Raw genomic sequence first — 21,134 nt, forward strand, 5'->3', positions numbered from 1 at the left:
ACATCCTACCTGGGTATTGTTGCTGACCATGTTCATGCCTTTATGATCATTGGGTAACACACCGTGTCAGAACTCTAAAAAAAATTCTCAAAGTAGTTTCTTGAACATGACCATGAGTACACTGTACTCAAACAGTCTTTACAGTCACCAGATCCAAATCTACAGTAATAGGGCACCTTTGGGATGTGCACCTCTGAGATGGCATCATATTAATGTACCGAACTCTGTAAGGAGTGTATCTAGCACCTTGTTAACTCATTGGTTAAATCAACACCATGCTTCAAACCGTCTTTCTGAAATGCAAAGTAGTAATGGAAGATCCTACTGCCAGTGCTGAACATTTCACACTTTGCAAAATGTTCTTTTAGCTTGTAATTATCTCCTTTCTATTCTTTCACACCCTCCAAGAATGATCCATGTGTTCCCTTTGTCATGTAATGCTGGAATGCAGCAGTTTAACTTCGCACCGATCCCCTGATCCTGCCGTTCACAGTGACATTAACAGAAAATGTAAGTCTTTAAAGCTTAGCCTTCAATCTGTTGTTAAACATCCATCAAATACACAACCTTGCTTTTGCTTACTGTTGAGTTTATTTGGGTAGGTTTTTGTGGTTAAATTGTGGCAAAGTATAATGAAAAAAAAAAAAACACGCTCGTCCTTGAGCGAGCTTTGCAGATATGACTGGTAGCGATAACAAATCCCGTCTCGGTGGGGTGTTAGTCACGCCTTTGACAAATATTAAAGATAGAGGAAGTCTGTTTTATGGTTGAGCTGCTCTTGTGTTTGTGCACTTCAGTTCCTCCGGTGACCTTAAAGTCAAAGCAGCATGGATGAAAGGTTAAGGCACTTTAGAAAAATACCGTCTGCGCCATGGATGCCATGACTCTAATGTTATATAAAAGCATATTTGACGGTTTCAATAATATACCAAACACCGAATAGGCTCCTCTGGTACCTTTACAGGAACTACAGTACATACTGTATGGCAAGTATTGAGTCATGCTGTAAAGTATCTTTGCAAGGAGCTCTTATTTATCTCTTAATGTCAGACCTCACATTAGGGGAGGATAATGCAATAATTACAGATTGCACAGGCATGTTCTAGCTTGTATGCTAATAAAAATGATGACCTCAAGGCCTGCTCGTGGATTAAATGCTTTTTTTTTTCTGCTTGCGTAAATAAAAACAGTGGGAAATAACAATGCTCTAATAATAAATACTCTAATCTCATTATGTATTAAGATATTTGTTATACAGGCTGAGTATGCATATATTTCTGTAAATACAATTACATTACCTGGTCCTTTTCTAATCTTTAGATCTTTAGAAGTTTGCGCCAACTGGTGCCTCGGATTCTTGACGTGCCTCAAGGTCTAGACGTTTATGCATTCAGAGATGCCTTTTTGCTTACCATAGTTGTATAGAGTGATTATTTTAGCTGTTGTGACCTTCATGTCAGCTTGAACCTCTGACCTTTAACAAGACTTTTAACAAGGCATTTCTGCTTGCAGAACTGCTGCTCAGTCGCTGTTTTTTATTGGTGTTTTTATTTATTTATTTATTTATTTATTTTCCACCACTCTCATAAACTCGAGAGACTGCTCTGCTTAAAGCGGAGCAGTTTTAGAAATCCTCAAACCAGCATGTCTGGCACAAACAACCAACCATCCCACAGTTAAAGTAATGAGATCATGTTTTTTCCCCCATTCTGATGTGGTTGGTTTGTATCTGCATGATTTCTTTTTTTTTCATTGTTGATAAATGCATGAATATGCAAGTGTATATGGGTCTTGGTAAACACTATAAAATGTTTAAAATGTATAGTTATGGCTTATTTTAATAGCTGATTGATGTGACTTATTGCTGTACAGTAGTAAAGTTTTAAACAAATTGATGTCCTCATAAATAATACAGATTTTGTCTGTACATTGGTCAGAACTCGCTCTTTCAATGATGCCTTTTACGCTTTATACACTGGAGGACCCGAAAATTTTTCTCTTTCCATGTCTGTCTGTCCTTATGTATTTTGTAGCCAGAATTTGCATAATGCACAAATGGCTGGGCATAATTTAATGAAAACGTTGGCGATATGTGCCAGATAAGGTCACAGCATTTAGTGCTTTTTTTTTGTACTAATTAATTGCTTTTCCTTTAAGGTGGGCGTGGTCCGGACGTCCGGACGAAGTTTCTATGTAGAGTAATGCACCAACAACCCAGCAAAATCCACAAGACACTGAAACAAAAGCGACACATGCATGGCTTACGCCAAAAATAGAAAAATATAATATGAAAACTGAATCTTCAAAGTTGAATGGACAGATCAATGTACGTTTATTCTTTCTGCAGGAAGTTTGTCCCACATTTTCCAAAACCATGATGCTACTAAAAAGCAGTAATATAAATTACGTCACTGTGGGATAAAACACGGATCGTTAGAGCAAACATATCTACAGCAGTCTGAGGTGAGGGCGTATAAAATACCCGAACTGAAAGCCCAGTGTTATGCGCTAAAATGCCTCCCTGCATAATTGTTATAAAAATATCTATTACATATAATTAAATTATCTATATAAATAAAATAGAGTATAATATCAATATCAATAATATGATATTTACGTTTCGTACATTGGAGGATCTGAAACCATTATTTGAAGCCAGATTATGTCACAGCATCACGAAAAACTGTCCGGAAAGAATTTAATGAAACTTTTGGAGTACTTGGATATTTGCCTGAGGTTAAACCTGCACCATTAATGAAAACAAAATATTAAGTAAAAGCACTGTTATGAACATTTATGTTGAGGATTTAATAATCTACTTTAAAATAAGCTACTTGCTCAATGTAAATAAACACCTACACCAATAGATATTAATTAGAAAATCTAAAATGAATGTTTTTCCTGGGATAAGTTAATATTTTTACCGCAGAAGTAACAGCGCTGAAGTGGTATAAGGGGGAACTTTTACTTACTTAATGAGTCGTTTAGGACAAAACAAGGCGTAAAATACTCAATCTTCCTAAATTTGATCTCTTTGTACTATAAACCTAAATTTATTAATATCACTGATTTACATTAAAGCTCATCAGGTTATTTTTAGCTTTAACTATTTCTAAAAACTCTTTTATCGTCTACAACGGATACTTCAGCGAGTAGTTAATTAAGTCGGATTTGGTTCTGCTTCTAAGCCAAGCCTGGTACTTTAGTGTTTACACAACACTCCCATCCAATACAAGCAGAATGGTGAGCAACTAAATAAAGCACTTTGCTGAACCTTTCTGTGTTTTTCCCTGCAACTTACCACTAACCCCCTGCTTCTCGAACCACCACCATGAGGCCCCATTACTGCTGTGATAATGTACGGGGCCAGGTACTCATTCTGTCAATTCAGCTGTCAGAAAGCAAGCAGGGGGTGCCACAATGAGATGGTAATTAAACGAGGATGCTGTTGAGTGCTGGGGAGAGCTAAAGCGGGGAAGATAACACTGTAGGGAAGGCGGAAATTCAGTCAGACCACTAGGGGATAGTGGAAAGCAGCCACACGCCTCCGCGTTGGGATCAATATCATGGGGTTGGACTAACCATGACAACTCTAATTAGGCCCAGCGTACACCAAGGACGTGGAGAGTAGCAAAACTCCTGAGGTCTTACCGAAGCTTTCAGTTAAGGACTGGCTTGTTGTCTTTGGAAGGATAATGTAACTATTTAGGATATGCTTATAATTTATTTAATTATCACTTTATTTATTTCTTATGTAAGATTTGAATGTTTTACATTAGTGGTTCTCAAATTGTTCGTGAATCCATGGACTATATCCAGGGGTGTGTGTTTGTTAAATAGTACATTGAATTCCTAACACCTCAAGTCTGCGGTTTATAATGATTTGCTAAAGCAACATCTAGCTGGAGGAAAGAGAAAGATGTCATTATATCTTCATCATCAGTTATTTGATTTATTTCTGCCTTATAGTTATGAGACTGACAAGTTCTTTCAATTCAGTCAGTTAAATCCATTCAGATTCAGACTAACCCCTTACAGTCCCCTCTTTTATCATTAAGCTATTCATCTGAAAGCATGCTATTCATAGATGCCTATGAATTATTAAATAACAGTGCAAGTAATAACAAAAGTATGTACAATAGTGAGAACTGTAAGTCTAAGGCCACTGACTGACTGGTTCTTTAATGACGTATTTTATTCAATGCAATTCAACTATTGGTCTTCTATATTTTGGAGATTTAATTCCCATCATATGGCTCGCTAAAGCATCCGTCACTCCATGTACCTTTGCAATGTGAGACAGCGAAACAAATCCTTGCCTCAATTAATGTCTCAAACCCAATCTGTATTCTGTGCTTGTTTGTTTAGACGAGAACAAGAAGAGCCAGATTTATGCCATTCATTTGCATAATATCAGATTCAAAGGTTGAGCACATCAACAAACGTAATCAAGTCATAAATTGCAAGACAAGTGACAAGAGCACAAAAGCTCCTGGGGTTTCATTTTGAACCTGTTTTCAAACTCGGGCTGTGTGATATCTGTAACTCTGTATCTGTGTAGTTAATTTTTTTTTGCTGCAGGGAAGTGTGGATGCGTCTTACCTTTTTGTATTTCCGTGTTTGTGTGCCATCATTGTGCTGCTAGTATTAAAGTGCTCTAGTCTCTGAATTATTAACATACTAGGGGTGAGCTGTAAGTTTGGTTTATTAAATTGTTGTTTATTAGGCTCCCAAGACCTGTTGGTGGAATTGGATTTACATTTTCTCACTTTGCTAACTGCATAGTCATGTTCAAAAGTTAGGACCTCATATACTAATACAACCTCGTACAAATAGCAACATGTATTCTTTTTTTCACCATGCTATCATTTATTTAACAAAAGTGAAACCAAAAAGAAGAAAAAAGTGGGCAATACTAAGTACCCCCCTAGTGCATCCACTAAGGGTAAGTTGGATCCAGGTGCTGCTAATCATAAGCGCATGATTAATAAATCATCAGCAGGTGTGCAGACCTCCGATAAAACCAGAAGTTTGCTAGTCTAAAGCATTCAGGTTTTTAACACAATGCCAAGAAGGAAAGTTGTTGCTGCATATAAGTCCTTAAGGACTGAAAAACCCGTAGTGGAAACCATTCAAGACAGTTGCCAATCTTCCCAGGAGTGGGCATCCCATTACTTTTACCCCAAGGTGATACAAAAAACCCAAGAGCTACATCTCAGACCCTACAGGCCTCACTGAGCAGGTTAAAACTATTACTATTAAAAGAAGTCTGAACAAGTGTGGTTTGTTTGGATAGGTTGCCAGGAGAAAACCTCTTCTGTCCAAAACAAAACATGGAAGCAGAACTGAGGTTCACACAACAGCATCTGAACAAACCACAAGACTTCTGGGACAATATGCTATGGACAAATAAGACCAAAGTGGAGCTCTTTGGCGTTAATGCCCTGTGCCATGTTTGGGGAAAACCAAATAGCATTTTAGCAGAAACACCTCATGCCCTCTGTCGAGCAAAGCTGTGGAGGAGGCAACTTAAAGTCATCGAGTCGACCATGAACTCTTCTGTATACCAGAGTATTCTAGATGCAAATGTGAGGCCATCTGTTCGACAGCTAAAGCTTTGTCGAAATTGAATCATGCAATAAACAATGATCTAAAGCACACCTGTAAGGGATGAAAAGTAAAAGAATCAAGGTTTTGTAATGACCTAGTGAAAGTCCAGACTTCAACCCAATATAAAGACCGGGACCTTGAGAGAACTATGCGAAACACAATCAACTCAAGCAATGGGCCAAAATTCCTCCACAATGATGTGAGCCTGATAAAGTCATAAAAGAAATGATTATCAATTACCTTATTGCTGCTAAGATGTCTAACATGACATAACTGTAGTCTACTATTCCTATAAGTTTCACTGTAATTACAAAAAAACAGAAAGCTTTAAGATAAACTTACTTATATGCTGGGATAAAGAGGTTTGTTGGACTAATTTAGACATGTGTAATGAAGTACCATTCTTCCAGTTAAAACTGCTGTCCACACACTAACCGTAATGGATATATAAATTCTATCAGGAAAAACGAGAGACAGACATTGCCGCATCTTAACCGTTGATGAATTGTACCCTAAACCCACTTTCTGTTCTTTCTACTCTGAGTAACATTTCATGCGGTAATGTGTTTTTGCTCTGGGCTGCACTTCATGAAATTTTTGCAATGCTTCGTTAACCTTCGGCTTACGAGAGTTCCTTAATTAATGAGCATTTACAACTCTTTAACTAAACTTTTACACAAACACATATGCGAACTAAACTGAAACATTTACTAAAGACTTTTTTGTGTATAGTGTAGTTCAAAATTCCAGAGCAACAGCGATACAACCTAATATAAGAATAAGAATTACACACTATGGGAATATGAAGTGGTTTGCTACACAGTGATGGTGAGTGGATTTCGCTGCCATCTCTACGTGCTACTTTAACAAAAATATAAAGTGTAACCTAAATATGTCTGTGCATCCTAAAGTTAAGTATGCAGCAAAATCCCCAGTGATGAATTATCACCTATAAGATTGAATTAACGTTGTACAGTGTTCACATGGGTTCAGTTGCACTCAGACAGGCTTTGAATATATTATATAAACACTGGGGCTTTTTCATTGTATAGTTTATTCATGTTTGATCAAAAATCTTGGTCGCATTAAACACTTCTTTTATTTAATTGGCGATGGATGGAACGTATATGGAAGGTTTTTCATATTATGCCTCTTAGAGCTATTCATTTTCAACATACTTTTTCAGTAAGCATGTATATTGCATATTCATATTTTATGAAATTAATTGCTAGTTTGACTGTGAGACATCCATAAGCAATTTTTTTTTTTTTTTACCTTTTTCCTCAACCAACCTCTGCATTTTCCGGTTTTGAAAAATGAGGCCAAAGTGGGATTGCCAAAACATACGGTTCCTAGAATTACCACTAGGAGATGGCTCAAATTGAGTCAAGCCCCATAGAGCCTCATGTTAAAATTCTAAACCTTACAACAGAACAATATTCAACAGCCTCGTGCAAAAATTAAACGGCTTTGGCTTCTATAGCTAGATTTCCTGTTCATGACAACTGGTCCGGGGGATAAACTTTTTATGTAAATCAATAAAATTATAGTATGCCAAAAAATTATACATAATTAGGGTCTTGGCTGATTTGAGTGACAGCTGCATTGCAGGTGTCAAACCAGTAGCTGTCTGCTACAGTATACTTCACTTAAGCCAACCAGCTAACTAGAATCACTGTTGTTTTAACTTGCCACAAGAAACGTAGGCGTTGTCATAAGATGGCGCTTAGGGTATGGATGGCCGAGTTCAAACAAGTGCAAAGTGATGTTAGGACAGAAATTAGCCTCCCTAGCATTTTCACAAAGCTAACTGAACTAGCTTTTCAACAGTGAAGCTCGGTTCATTCTACCCATTTGCCCAGTTATGGATTAACCTTTAAACCAGGGTTCAAGAAGAGTCCACTTCTACCAAGATGGCGATGAACAGAGCTGCCACAGTTGAGCTTTAGAAGCACTCTGCGGAAAATTGTGTGTGATGTCATGCAGGGCTTATCTACTGTAGTTCTTATATAGCTTATGATGACAACCTACCATTTACAAAATAATATAACTAAAACTTTTTCTTGTACCTCAATTCGCAGTGGCAGTGGTAGCTCAGCGGGTTAAGGCTCTGGGTTACGGGTTAGAATTTTGGTGTTTCAAGCCGAGCTCCACCAAGCTGCCACTGTTGGGTCCTTGAGTAAGGCTTTAACCCTGTAAGCTTCAGGGGTGCCATATTATGGCTGATCCTGCGTTCTGACCCTAGACTCCTAACATGCTGGGATATGCAAAGAAAGAATTTCACTGTGCAGTAAAGTACAGTATATGTGACAAAGACATCTTCTGTTTGATTATGCTTGCATCCATCATCTGGCATCTAAAAACACTGTTTATTGGTCTCTATTTGTATTTTTCCGGTAATTGATTTATGTATAAAAGGTAACCTTCAGACTTTGAATTGGTTTGCAACTATTGTGTGCTTCTTGCCAAAATCCAGCTGGGGATGAATCAACAAAGATGTACAGTACTTTGTAACTTTTGTTAAATCTCTGTTCATTTCAGCTTTAAGAAACAGGCTCATTAGCCTTTCATTTATTTCTTTATTCTTGCTATGCAACAGAAAACAAGATTCTTAATTTTTAAGTAAATGCAAAGGGTCATTTCCAACATGTTCGACATTTGACGGGTGTCACAGTGATGGATGCAATACTATGCATAGATGAAGTGCTAATTGGTTCATAATAGGCTTTGACCTGACCTGCATGTGATAATGAAGCTGGGGAATTGGAGCAAGTCTCAGGCCAACCAATAGTGCACAAATTACAGGGGACATGACAACCATTTGTTGTGGAAATTTTAAAGATAAAAGCAAGACAATATAGAAAAGAGGCACCTTGGTATCTAATTAGCCCCCCGGACATTGTTCAGGTTCAATTAGTTTTTTTTCTTCATCTTGGGGTATTTTAAATGATTTAACTTCCACGGCCACATGCCGGCGCACAGATAAGACTTAATATACGAAGAAAAGAATGAGGTGCCGCAGCAAACCAGCTGGATTCTACAGGGGGAAGAGCTGAGTACTCTTAATATGGAACAGGGCACAGCAGCATAAATAAGTGCTTCATCATCAGAATGCCCAGGCACAGCTGGTGTCAGCTCCACCAGGGTCCAGATAACCAGTGAAGCAAATAAGTGCAGACCTATTTTAAAATACTTTACTGAATGGAATACCACATCAAAAAAGGCTGATTTGGCTAATTATGGATTACAGCTAAGAACAAAGGGATGTATTATTTATTAATAAAGTGTTTACTTAGTAGACTTTTACTTTAGGTTACTTTTAATATACATAGAATGGCACAATTTTTTGAATGGTGCATTAATATATGAAATAGTGAAAGAAAACAACTATTTTATATGATATAAATGTGTGATTATATAGATTTGTGATTTGTTTTTGATAACTGTCGTGTGTAGAGTATCAGAAGAGTGAAAATTAAACATATCCAAATATTGATTATTAAATACAGTTATGTGAAGCATTAATTAAAACCATGCAATAGATACCTACTCTTCAGGTGTATACTGTACATTTACACATGCAATGGTTATGTGGAAAGTGCCATTTAGGCTGTGATAAATCACGCTATAGGCGTTAAATTAATCGATTAGCTGTAACACCCCTCTGTTTTGCACCTTTATGTGGAAACACCCCACACTGTACATGACACAATGTGTTATTTTGTTTTGATACAATCCTACAGTAAATCATGGACGTACCGTATTATTCGGTATATTAGAGCTTTTGAAGGATGCATTTCTTAAAAATTAAAAAAGTTAAAATTTCACTGATGCTTTAAAATTTAAAAAAGTTAAAATTTCAATGATGCTTTAACATTTACAGTTCCCTCCAAAAGTTGTGGAACAGAAAGGCCAATTCTTGTCTTGGTGCTTTACATTAAAGACGCTCAGATTTTTGCATTAAAAGTTTGACAGTATGGGATATTAGATCAGATTCAGCATTTCATCTTTAAACAGTATTTACATCAGCATGTCTTAAACAACATGGATCTTTTGTTTAAAAGCAATAATTTTTGAAAAGGTCAAAGATATTGGAACAAGACTGACAGGTGTCTCTTGTTGCGCAGGTGTGCCCTGCTAGACTGACTGTTAATAGCTCTAAATTGGACTAAGCCCTGAGTTTTTTTTTTTCCTGTGAAGACTACTGTTGTTATTAAAAAATTATTCTTTTGAAAAAATTTAACCAAAATGAAGACCAGAGAGCTACAGTATATCTGGGAAAGAAAAAGCAAGTTATTTTGATGTTGGGCAAAGAATAGAAGTCGATCAATGCTTGTTGATTGCACTAACATTGGACATAGCTGGGACATTATTTTATTCATTCATTCATTATTTTGGAATGTCCTGAAAAAGAATGTCATACCACATTTTGTAAACCACTCATCAGAAGTAAGAAATAGTAGGCCTGATTGGAATTTGTAGTGAAATACAGAAATGAGCCAAAGATTAACATCTATCAAAGTCATATAAAAGCCAAAGTGTGGAGAAAGAACTATCTATCCGAAGACGAAATTCTGCTTCAGGGTTGTCTGCCACCAAAGGTGCCCTGCTCCAGGTTTTTTAAAATCTCTATACAAACAGTTTGACAGCAAAATGAAAAATCCATTAAGGGTTTTGAGGAAAAACAATTGTTTTAAAATAACGGCAGAAAAATTTATTGCTGATGCAAAATTTATTGCAAAATGATTGAGCATATTTCATGCATGTTGAGTCACAAGGGTAATTACAGTGAAAGCACAAATATCAAAACATGCATTATTATTATCGATGTTGTTGTTACAGTATATGTGTGCATTTTGTGTGACTTTGCAAAATGCTACAACTCCACCTCCTACGGATGACGAATGAATCATTTGTAGTTGTGCAGTTGTATTTGTGGTAATTTTTGTTAATAAAAAATTTTACCAAACTCATGCATTTAGTCACTGGCAGCAAATTTGAACAAGGAGAACGTGTTGTTTTACACATTTTATTATTTTATTATTTCTTTTTTAATGTTTGTTAAAATACAAGTTGACAATATCACTTGAGAATGGAACCTCTTCTATGTCAAAGGCTAGTGATAGCACAAGCAAATGTGGTTTACAGTGCAGTACCCCGCACAGCTTTCTTATATAAGTATATAACATGGTGTTCGCACAATTTGCATACGTGCTATTTCTCAGCATGTATCATGGACGTAAAGCTACACAAACCTGTAGTTTATTAATGCTGAGGAGACTTAAATAGGAATAACAGACTGTTTTTTTCCCCACCATTCTCTAAAACTCGAATGAAAAAGACCCAAGTGGAACGGTGAGGCTACAGGGAGTAGAGGTAAAAAAAAGGTGCAGGACTTTAAGTACTTAGGGTCAACGGTCCAGAGCAATGGAGAGTGTGGAAAGGAGGTGAAGCAGCCTGGGTAGGCAGGTCGGAACGGGTGGAGAAAAGTGTCCAGGTGTGTTGTGTGATAAGAGTATCAGCTAGAATAAAGGGAAAGGTGTTCAAGACAGTGCTGAGACCAGCGATGCTCTACGGCTTAGAGACAGTGGCACTGAAGAAAAGACAGGAGGCAGAGCTGGAGGTAGCAGAGATGAAGATGTTGAGGTTCTCCTTGGGAGTGACAAGGATGGACAGGATCAAGAACATGTCCATCAGAGGGACAACCCATGTTAGAGAGGCCAGATTGAGGTGGTTTGGACATGTTCAGAGGAGAGATTGTAAATATATTGGTAGAAGGATGCTGAGGTTAGAACTGCCAGGCAGGAGGTCTAGGGGAAGACCAAAGATGAGATGTATGGATGCAGTGAGAGAGAACATGAAGTTAGTGGGTGTAAGAGAAGAGGATGCAGAGGATAGAGTTGGATGATTCGCTGCGGCGATCTCACGAAGGGAAACAGCCGTAAGACAAAGAAGAAGACGTTCTCTAAAACTCCATGTACCGCATTTTGTGCACTGGTATTTTGCTCAGTCAATAGTTCCACTTTGCTAGTCATGTGATGCAATTGTCTTTTCATGACACGTCATGACACATGTATAAAATATGCCAGCTTGATTAAAAGTCTGAAAATGGCTTTTATTACATTTTGTTGTCAAACTGTTCAGATAAATGCAGACAGCAGAAATTTTGATTTTGTCCTCTCGTATTCCTCTTTTGATCTTTTACCCACAGCCCACTTTAATAGGCCTACACAATTAGATAAAACACTTGAACGATGTTTACCTCGAAGACTGTGTGATTAGGTGTTCAGGTGATTATAGTAATTTGCTGGTCTCATTGATAGACATCAGTAAGCATGAGTCTCCTAAAAAAGAAAAACATTTGAAGCTAACATTACACCGGTGTTCCTTTAGTGTTGATATGTAATTATAATCCTTGTTTGTTTTAATGATACAGAATTATTTCGGGGTGAAGTTCTGGGAACTGCACTTTTACCCACGTTTGTGAGATGACGTGGCGGTTTCACAATGGGTTTTAAATCAGATTCGGCTTTCCTCAATTTTACCATGTCTATCTCTGATTTCTGAAATTATCCTAATAGGGTGTGCGATAGATAAATCATGTAGTGTGCCCAAAATTATGCATGTTTCAGTTTTCTCATTAAGATACACATTGTAGTGTGAGATGCATAATGGGCTGAAAAAAAAAAAGAAAACTGACTCATGGGTAATCAGGCTCATTTCACTGTATAATACTGTACACTTCAGTACAATGACGGCACTACACTGCTCTTTTTGCTCATTCTTCATTTCCGCTTTTCTTCGTATCTTGAACTCCGATTGTTAAATCATTGTGTTTTATAATCGCACTAAAAATAAGACAGGCTTTGTATGACTTATAAACTCACTCAACCCACAGTGTCCTGCACAGTCACAGTCTTTTTTACTCAGGGACAAAAATATACCTGTGCACCACAAGGACAAAAGCGTCTCCGCATTGACATGCTCCAGACATATAAGATATTCAGGTACACCGAAAGATGCAGGAGAGTTGTACAATACAATTCAATATTTGGAACAACCATACAGTAGCAGTCTGAGTTATTACCTTGCCAAAGACCATAGACTACGGAATCTGAGCACTATTCTGCCCTGGGATAATGTCTGTATGGGACAGAGGGGGGGTGGGGGGGTGTAGGTGGGGGGTGAGAGGGGTCCGTAGTGGTCCTCTTGAAGAAGATATGCCCAAGGATATCATTACAATCTGCTGCTGCATTTGCACATGGACTTGTATTGTTAAATATTCATGAAATTGAGAAGCACACTACAGAGCGCACACCTACTCAGAGGGCAAGATACACACAAAGATAATAAGTGTACATTTCTATCGCCCTGTGTTCACACACCCACATTGTTTATCTTAGATCTGGCACGTTACTACTTCATTCGGTTTTCCCCATAGGATAAGAATGAAAATGAGAACGAGAACGCAATCGTCAGGTGTTCATTGCGATTCCTATTCGCCGGAGTGTTTTGCATTTGAAGCCTGTCAGGCTTCCAATTGACATAGTACAGGAGCCCAGCTCAGTGGGCCAAGCGAAGGAAATCACGGAAGGTGAAGGCTTTCATGTCATATGATCCGTGGCAGATTCTGGCTGTCAGACTTTTTTTTTTTTTTTTTTTTAAATCCTGAATGGCAGCACTGAAGGAGAAAGGCACAGTTTTAGCCCTCTGTCTCTCGCATCAACATAAATAACAAAAGACTAAGGCGACATGTAACCATTCCCGCTCATTGATTTGCATCATTTTTCACCACTTTAGCTGAGGTTACAGCATAGCAAACGCATTGTTCTGCTTGAACACCTGCCAGATTCCAGATCGTTCATAACAAAACATTAAAAGTAGCACAATGCTAGAATATTTATTTTACATTTCAGTTCAGTTCATGCATAATGTAGTATTAGTCACAATGCTTTTGTTTAACTTCCTGTAAAAGGGAAGGAAGTTGGAGAGTAATTTGAATTCCATTTGACATCCTTTTTCTGTTTCCCTCTGTCGCTCTCTCTCTCTCTTACACGCACACATACACACGCAGTGTTCCTTGTTCGCCCAAATCTAATTAAATGAGCTGAGCTTATTGCTTGTTTGATTTATGAAAACAGTAATGAGATGAGCAAAGCTATAATTTTAGTAAATCAGAACTTTAGATAGAACTAAACAGCAATGACTTCTGACTCCTGTTTGTTCCTTGCTTCCTGTCATACATTAATTGTGTCCCCTCCGCTTGGCAGGTATTTCAGGTCAGGGGCTCCTCCGGTCATCAACCCCTTAAACACCCACTTCCCGAAGGACACCATCGTCCCAGGGTCCTTTGCGGTCACGCTGACATGGACGCTCCCGAATCGTACTACGGGCGTGTTCAATGTTACCAGTCCTCTTCCTGGAGACTGGTTCCTGGCTGCCCATCTGCCAAAGGATGAAGGGAAAATCTCTGTTAAGGTGAGAACGGGCCTTGAGCTCATTATAAAGCATTTTATGGAAATGTTATTGATTCCGGTAGAAGCCTTTTGTTCATAATGCTAAATCAAACGCTCAGACCTCTTGTATAATCGCTGACGTCTTGTTAGTCGGAGATGGAAAATTAAGAGCAAATGTGTTATCCTTGTCAGTCATGAATTATTACTAATGCGCTCAGGTGCCAAATGTGTGTCGTTATTATGATCGATTTTCTTTGTTGGAAAGCCAGAATATAAAACATTGTTCTTGAATTCATGTACATGCAAGCTTTATGAACTAAATGACTTTTATACACTAAAAGAGAGTATTCCATGGATTTATTATTATTATTATTATTATTATTATTATAAGCATTATATAAGCATTGTCGCCTTGCACCTCCAGGGTCCAGGTTTGATTCCTGCCTCTGGTCTGTGTACATACAGTTTGGATGTTCTCCCCGTGCTTGGTGGGTTTCCTCTGGGTGCTCCGGGTTTCCTCCCAAAGTCCAAAGACAAACAGATTAGGTTATTGGTGTTCCCAAATTGCCCATAGTGCGCCCTGTGTGTGCCCTGTGATGGATTGGCATCCTGTCCAGGCTGTATACAGGATAAAGCAGTGATGATGATAATGATGATGATGATGATGATTGTTATATGGGTTTGTAAGAATGAACTAGGCCTGGGTTTGGGAGCAAGGTCTTCGTAATTTTAATAGGCCTTCTAGTGAGTTTATATTTAGATAAAAAGAACCAATTAAAATTATTTAAAAAACAAACCAAACCCAAATACACATCCGGGTATGGATGATTAAGCCACTAAACAAATCTAGAAAGTGTCACTGTATTACATGCCAAGTGTGCACACATGACAAAGCACAGACATGTAGTGCTGAAGGAACAAAGTCATTAAAAATTCTCGCAAGCCTTTCATTACTGTCAGAATGTTACCTCTGAGTAATAGCAATTGGATCCATGTCTCATTTGTCCTCTGGACACAACCGGCCAAAGTGTTTACTTTTTCAGAGAACAATAATCAGGGTTATAGTCAGGGTCAATCATGCATCATGGGATATGCTTTAATTATTCTGTGTCAGCAGCTGCTAAATTAGGATCTAATAATGGCTTTCTGCAAGTTAAAAACAAACGTACAGCAGGCTATAAACCTGAAGCAGGAAAAAACGAAGCAGCAAAAGGAGCACATTTAAAGGAGTCATGTTCATGCACTAACATTCTGAATAGTCGTACACAAATTAGCGCATGTTGTGCACTTATGACCACCATTATCTGGCCCATAATGGATCTAAAACTAATGGTGTTGCTGCATATAAACATTTTAAATCAAATGTGCTTTTTATTGTTTGTTGACACTATTTCTTTATTGTGCAATAAGAGCGCATTTAGATGCAGGCTTAACGATGTGCAGAAAACACGCACAATCAATAACAAAGAATAGCTTGGCTATATCACCTAGTTAGTGTTGTCTTTGCAAATAATATAAACTTTTTCTCAGAGCTGATTGGTTTGTGTGAAATTGTTTCTTGTTTTAGAAACTCATAGTATATCCATCCATCCATCCATCCATCCATGCATCCATCCATCCATCGTAGTTCAACTAGGGACCATGGAGGCCAATTGCGACCATTGTATTTATTCCCATTTTGTACAACCATAGTAGGACCTCCAGTCAACATTCACAAACTACTGGTAATTTGAAAACGCCAATTAGCCTAATCTGCATGTCTTTGGACTGTGAGAGGAAACCAGCGAACCCGCCAAGCATGGGGAGAACACGGAGACCCGATGGGTGAATCGTAACCAGGACCTGGAGGTGCAAGGCAACAGTACTAATACTTAGCCACTGTGACTCGAGAGAGATCGAGGCTCATGCAATGTCATCACATTTATTCCATTTCGATAAACTTGAACTTAAGTTAACTTCTCCTTAAGATCTTGTATTGATGATGGGAGAGTTGCTACAGACTGCTATGTAAAGTCTTCTCCAACCCATTCCAAAAACTCTGGTTCTATCCATGTATGCATTACAGCCCAGTAAATCCTAGACAACCATTTTCGAATATGCTTGTGCCACCAGGAAAGAAAAAATCCATTGATGGGAAAACCTTATCATTCAGTTGTAAAGAGTTGAAGAAGGCACAGAAATCGCAGACTGGGGTTTATTGCAGTGCAGTAAGGTGCTTTTTTTATTTTTGGTTCTTAGAAAAAAAGAACAAAGAACAAGGAAAAAGAACGCTGTGTTTATGCGGACCAGAGTGAAGGAAGTTCGAGCCATGGGTTCAGGCGCGCGGCAATGTTGGCCTCTTCTAGGGGGAGTGCAAGTTAAAGGGCTCTTGCTGGTGTCTGTGTCTGCAGAGAGAGGAAAATGATATAAGTGGTGTGCTTTGTCCATTCTACTCACCGGCATATGCCACCGGGGTCCTTTTTAATAGGGAGCCGCCAACAGGTGGATGGCAGGTGATTCGCCCTGGCCGATGCCGGTGATTTGTGGCACCCTGCCCTTTTTTTGAGTTTTATGGTAGCTGTCCAGGGTGCTGGTAGTGTTTTGGATATAGTGTTTTAGGCATAGTGGGAAATCATTTCATCTGCGTGTCTTCTTCCCCGGATGCACCCATCATTCTGGAATAAAGTAAATCAGGACCCATCACACCACACAAACTTTTTCCAACGCTCCACAGTCTATTCTTTAAACTCTAGCAAATTAAAACCCTTCTTTCCCATCCAAAATGAGCATCATGGGAGATCACAACTGCTTGGTCTTGTGAAATTTACATTTACATTTGGGCATTTGGCAGACACTCTTATCCAGAGCGACTTACATTTTTATCTCATTACAGATCTGAGCAGTTGAGGGTTAAGGGCCTTGCTCAAGGGCCCAACAGTGGCAACTTGGTGGTTGTGGGGTTTGAACCCGGGATCTTCCGAACCATAGTCCAATGCCTTAACCACTGAGCTACCCCTGAAATGGTCTTGTGGTCTGATAAGTTCAGATTGACCCTATTCCAAAGTGATGGGTGTCAAATGTACAAGTCTTTGGAGGCAGTGTTTTGATTTGGGGTTGATCAGTTGGTCAGATCTAGGCTCAGCAACATTATCTGGCAAGTCAAGGTTTCTGACAATCTGAATGTCTGAAAGAGTGGGTGTGGGAGCATGAGGAATCATTTTCACATATGAACCAGCCACCACATTGCAAGCTGTAATTAAACCTAAAGACAGTCATATAAAATATTGCATTGTGTAACTTTTTCCCCCTCATCTGTAGGGAGTAGCTTCTGTTTTATGCTGTGTGTAAAATTGAGTGATTAGTGTAAAGTGTAAAGGATTCTCTAGTGTAAAAGCTATACTTTGAAATATTATATACCTGGAAATTGACTTTTTTTTTTCAGCATGGCGTTGATAAATGGCAAACACATATTTTGGAAAACTATAAGGAAAAATATGCTACTCCCCCCCACCCCATAAATGATAGATAACTGTGTAGTGCCTTTACAGAATTCATACAGAGCTCCAATAAAGATATGAAAAAGAGACACACAATTCATGTGTTTTTATTGATATTTTCGTTAACTCAAGCTTGCCAAAATGGGTCACAGTGCATTTTATTATGACTAGAGGTGTGTGTCCCTAGGAGCACCCAGCAAAAAAAAATCCAGTGAGCTGGAGGTTTTTTTACTTACAGTAAGTGAGTTGTCAGATATGAAATTCATGAGCTGTGCCGTTGCTCCTTCATTTATCATTAGTTAGGGTTGCCTGCTTAGGATTGTGGTTCCTTAAATTGGGCTGCTAGTGTTCAGCTTTGTGACATACTGTAGAACCTGCTGAATTTCTCAGAATGTGTTGCAGGCAGGTACAAACTGAATACTGATGGTCTGAGTGGAATTAATAAAAAAATATAACTTGCCCATGCATGCTCATTTACAACTGAAACCGACTTTGAACCAACCGAGCCAGAATTTACAGAGCATAATGATGATAATGCTGGTGTTTTCTTCTCTTTTTTTTCTACAGTAAATGCATACTGTTTATAATATGATATTTAAAGCACTTTATATAAAGTTATATTGTTTAGATAAGAAAAATAATCCTAATACCGTACCTATCGAAAAGAATCTCAGTCTTAGTGGAAGGACAAAGCTTTTTATCCGGCACTTTGCAATAACAACCCCGTCAGTTATGGATCCCCCAAACGGTAGACAAAGTTATCAAGAGGTTTGACACGGGCAGTAAGACCCAGCTGTCCTGTAAACAGTAAACAACAGCTGTCACGTAAACATAAAAGCCAGCCTGGGAGTCAACACATGAGCTGTACAACTGAACGAGTTAGACCTTACGAGGTGTAATACTGACTGTACTGTCTGTTACACTCTATACTTGTTCACTGCAATCTAACAAAGGAATTCCTGTAATGCTTCATTTTTATGCAGTTATGAAAAGATTGGGCATTAAATATATCTCTAGCATCTGTGTACTGTAATTGTGAGAAACACCTGGCAGATTGCGGTCTGGATGTATTTCCAGGAAAGTATTTCAGTGGATGTAACCAAGCACTCGACAAAAATACTCAGCAGCATATGAAAAACAAAACAAAACAGTGTTTCAAACATGAACGATTCGTTGACCTCTATAGCAGATCCTCTGTTGCAGTTTATCCAATGCATCACATGTACAGTGCTGTGAAAAAAGATTTGCATTTGTATTTTATTTATTAAAGGAAAAAAGCTGTTCAAACCTATGTGAAAACGTAAATGCCTCCTAAACCTAATAACTGATTGTGCAACCCTTGGATTTGTGATATCTGGCAATGAGGCTTTCACATCAGTGGGGAGGCTTTTGGCCCACTGTTCTATGCAAAATTGTTTTAATTCAGCCACATTGGAGGGTTTTCAAGCATGAATGTCCTGTTTAAGGTCATGTCAGTTGGATTTAAGTCCAGCCTAGGACACTCCAAAACCTTAATTTTATCTTTTTTGAGCCGTTCAGAAGTGGACTTGCTGTTATGTTTCAGATCATTGTCCTGCTGCATGACACATAAGTGTGCTTGAGTTTGAGATCATGAACTGATGGCCGGACATATTTTTTATGGTAGAGAGTGGAATTCATTAACTATGGCAACTCGTCTATGTCCTGAAGCAGCCCCAGACCATCACACCACTTCCACCGCTGTGTTAGTTTTAATACAGGTTAAAAATGTACAAAGTACATACCTTTCAAAAAGTTTAACTGAGAAATGTGTATTCGATTGATTGTTTAAAAAAAAGTTCTTTGTATTGATGCGTAATGGGAACACCACTGATGAACCAAACGCATCTGCTGCAAATTGTCCAATTTCTGGACACAAACTAGTCACTTACGGGTAAACATTAAAGCGTAACAGTTGTCGCAAATCATGCTAGTAGCGTCCGTGCCTTTCTAACAGCAATTTTATATAGCTCACACACATTTCTTACACCGTGGTAACTTTCTTTATTGCCATCTACGCATTAAGGACTGTTCTGAGCATTCTGCTAACTCCAAGTTTGTGTCTAATCAGTGGGCACCAGTGCAATGTGGGATCTAGGAAGTCACTGGAGCATCTCCGCTGGCTGGAGCTGCTATTATGGATCAACAGAAACCGAAAGCTCAGTGCAATGACAGTTTGTCTCGAGCTAACCACACTCTCTTCCTGAATCAATGAGATAATTGGGAGCTGTCAGGAGCCTGGAGATATGATATCGTCCAGTACACCAAGGTTTGATTTAGGCACTGGCCACACAAGAAGAGGAAATCTGTCAATTTGCTGCTGGTTTGTCTCTCTGTAGTATTTTCAATCAGCTGCTGTCAGCAGGAACGTTATTCATGACACTCGTTCTCACTGGTCTGGTGTGCATTATTAAACCCAGTGAGAGATTTGTTGAAGCAAAGCTCAAACTAGAGAATGGTAAGAATGTTGCGAGGTCTAACTCAAATCTTTAGTTCCCTAGTGTGCTGGCCTGGTATGGTTCAGAACACACACTAATTGTGCTTCCAGGTGAGAAGCCAGTGGGGAAGCCATTTAGTCTACTTGGGTTGCGTGGCAACAAAATTTAATAGGGTGGCACTTGGACTAAAAAACTGCTAGATAGTACAATGATCTGAGTCAGAGCTGCTCTGCATTTTTTTTTTACTTTTGTATTTTCTAAGACTGTTTCACTTGTTGCACAAGGACTGATTCTTGGAGTTTATTTGCGCGTCATATGATTAAATAAGGCTTTTGTAAGGATGCCAAGCCGATTCAGATACACAGTGCCAAAATCATACAGGCGAAAGCATGGAGATGTTGGGAGTTTAGCGGTGTGGGGGGGTTTAAGGCAAAGCTATGTCTCTTCCTCCTCCCTTTTTTAGCACCAGCTGTGCTTTATACTGTATCTGCAGCCATGCGCAAACAACAGATGGGGCTCCTTCTCCAGTTTGTTATTTAATGGTGGAGGTGTTTTTTACTTTCCTTTTTATCCTTATTATCCTGCCTTCATCTCCATTCTACCATCTCAAGCTGATGGCGGATCTGGCTCTGTCTACTTTGTAAGGAGGATTCAGTTACCGCTGTGAGAAAAATTAAGATCTGAGAAAAAAAAAGTTTGGAAATCATGATATCTAGATGGGGCTTTGTAACAGAATGCAAATAAATAATTGGAATATTGTTAATGAATCATGTATCAAGGTGAAAAGAACACTGGCGTGTCGGAATATAATTAACAGTTTTTTGCACGTTAAGGTTTAAGGTCTGGGGTATCGCATGGCAGACAAGAAGCAGCCACTGACAGAGTTTTTAGCGCCAAAGCCTGGCAGGATAAGTGATTGCCGGATAGATTGTTACAAAATGAATAAGCGTTCTAATCAAGCTGAGAGCGAATTAGACCATGATGATTCACGAGAGATAATGAACAATGCATGACTTCACAAATAGCTTGTGCAACGACACCTGTCCAACAGTGCCGATCCACAAATCATGCCATAATGAAACGAGAATGTGTTTCATGACCATTAGCAGAAATCTATAGAAGGTCAAGATGGAATA

General features: G+C 38.7%; 1 protein-coding gene across 1 annotated transcript in view; it reads left to right on the forward strand.

The window, feature by feature from the left end:
- Positions 1 to 21,134, forward strand: part of tmem8b (transmembrane protein 8B) — a 152,520-nt gene that overhangs the window by 54,738 nt on the left and 76,648 nt on the right. Inside the window, exon 3 of the mRNA XM_053481276.1 lies at positions 13,881 to 14,088. Coding sequence (XP_053337251.1) covers positions 13,881 to 14,088 — 208 coding nt within the window. The remainder of the gene's footprint in view (positions 1 to 13,880; positions 14,089 to 21,134) is intronic.

The sequence above is a fragment of the Clarias gariepinus genome, chromosome 21, assembly GCF_024256425.1.
Source record: "Clarias gariepinus isolate MV-2021 ecotype Netherlands chromosome 21, CGAR_prim_01v2, whole genome shotgun sequence".
Lineage (NCBI taxonomy): Eukaryota > Metazoa > Chordata > Actinopteri > Siluriformes > Clariidae > Clarias > Clarias gariepinus.